The sequence below is a fragment of the Humulus lupulus genome, chromosome 1, assembly GCF_963169125.1.
Source record: "Humulus lupulus chromosome 1, drHumLupu1.1, whole genome shotgun sequence".
NCBI classification, from domain to species: Eukaryota; Viridiplantae; Streptophyta; class Magnoliopsida; order Rosales; family Cannabaceae; genus Humulus; species Humulus lupulus.
The window spans coordinates 23,286,176-23,287,665 of record NC_084793.1 but is presented as its reverse complement, the minus strand read 5'-3'; the positions used below and the strand labels follow the sequence as shown (position 1 = coordinate 23,287,665).

General features: G+C 49.3%; 1 protein-coding gene across 1 annotated transcript; it reads right to left on the bottom strand.

Annotated features, from left to right (window-relative positions):
* Positions 1-240: 240 nt before the first annotated feature.
* Positions 241-977, bottom strand: LOC133818090 (uncharacterized). The gene is made up of 2 exons (XM_062250824.1): positions 854-977; positions 241-781 (listed from the first exon to the last, which is right to left on the bottom strand). Exons 1-2 carry the CDS (start codon positions 917-919, stop codon positions 527-529), a joined length of 321 nt encoding a protein of 106 aa, XP_062106808.1. The 5' UTR covers positions 920-977; the 3' UTR covers positions 241-526.
* Between the last annotated feature and the right edge of the window lie 513 nt (positions 978-1,490).

The window sequence follows — 1,490 nt, the reverse complement described above, 5'->3', positions numbered from 1 at the left end:
ATAATATCAAAACAAATCCTTTTACACTGCGAGCAGTAATTGCTCGGATGTAATTGTTCAAGCAAAAGTAAAAGCTGCCCATGCAGCAAACAAAAACTATATTGTTTTTACATCACGACCCATAGGTCGTGTAGTTAAAAAGAAGAAACATAAACAGAAAAGACTAAGGATCTCAAGGATTTTGAGGGGCCGGAGGATCTTGGGGAAGGTTCTGGTCGACAACGCCCGCAGCCTCGTTGTCTGCCCCGTCCATCCTAGCGGGCAACGAGATTTCAGGGGAAGCAGGAACCCTTGATCTTTCTTCCTCAGCCAACTGAGCAGCGCAGCGAGCAAGCTCAGCAGCTCTCGCATTCTCGGAAAGGTAGTTGAAGTTGGCACCCTAATTGTGCTTCCAGAAATCATAGAAGCATCGAAGAGTGGCACTCTTGTACCTCTCCAAATTGCCGGCTTTGGCTTTCTCCAACTCCTCAATCCGGCCCTCCAGAGTAGTGGTCTCCTGCCTGCTCACGACCAAGTCCACCTCGAGCTATTGGGCCGCTTGGAAGTTAAAGCGATTTGACTCCTTAAATTGGTCCCTCTGCTCGCGAACTTTCTCCAGAGACCTCTGCTTCTCCTCCAACTCCTTAGCCAGTTGGGCCTTTTCCTCAGCCACCACTGCCAGCTGTTTAGCATGTTTGGCCTCAGCAGCTTTAAGTTCATCCTCGTGCCGTTGCTTCGAAGTTCTGGCCTGCTTGGTGACGGCACCCAAGTGGATTCGGCCGGTAGTGAGGGTCAGCATGGCCTGTAGTCAGAATAGAAGTTAGACAAACAATAAACTAAAGAAGACCTGTTTCCGCAGAAAGAGATGACTTACACTGGTGAACTCGTTCAGGGCACGGTTCAGGATCAGGTCAACTCCCATTGTCTCTGTAGCAGCCATTGCCTCTCGGCAGCGGTCGTGCTTTGCAATCTTGGCAATCCTCTCCTTGACCAGTTTAAAGGCGCGACCAACCATCTCACCCTCGGTTGAAGCAGGATCAGCCTACTAAGTTTGGTCGGTCGAGGCCGCGGGAAGAGGAGTCGGTCCGGCCGGAGCAGAAGGAGTCTACTGCTCGCGGGGAGAAGATGGAGTTGTGGTGGCGGAGCCTATCCTTCGAAGGGCCTGTATTTCGAGCCTTCTTCACCTGAGGCACTTTGCTGTTCTCCCCGTGGTGTCTCTTGCTGGTTTTCTTCTTGCTCGGGGGAGCCGCACCAGCCTCAGGAGTGTTGTAGATGTCGAACACATTGACGGATTCCATGTCTGAAAAAGAAGAACAAAGTTGAAGAGTGAGATAGCATGAATGACCAAGTCCATTACATCAGAAAAAGAAGTAAAAAAGGATTGTAAAGTCAAATACCCGAGCTATTATTACTGATCGCTATCCTATAGACTCTACTAGTCTTATACTCACTCTTTGACATGAAGAAGTCTGGACCTAAATGTGGAGTATATTTAAAATTTCCGTCCCCGT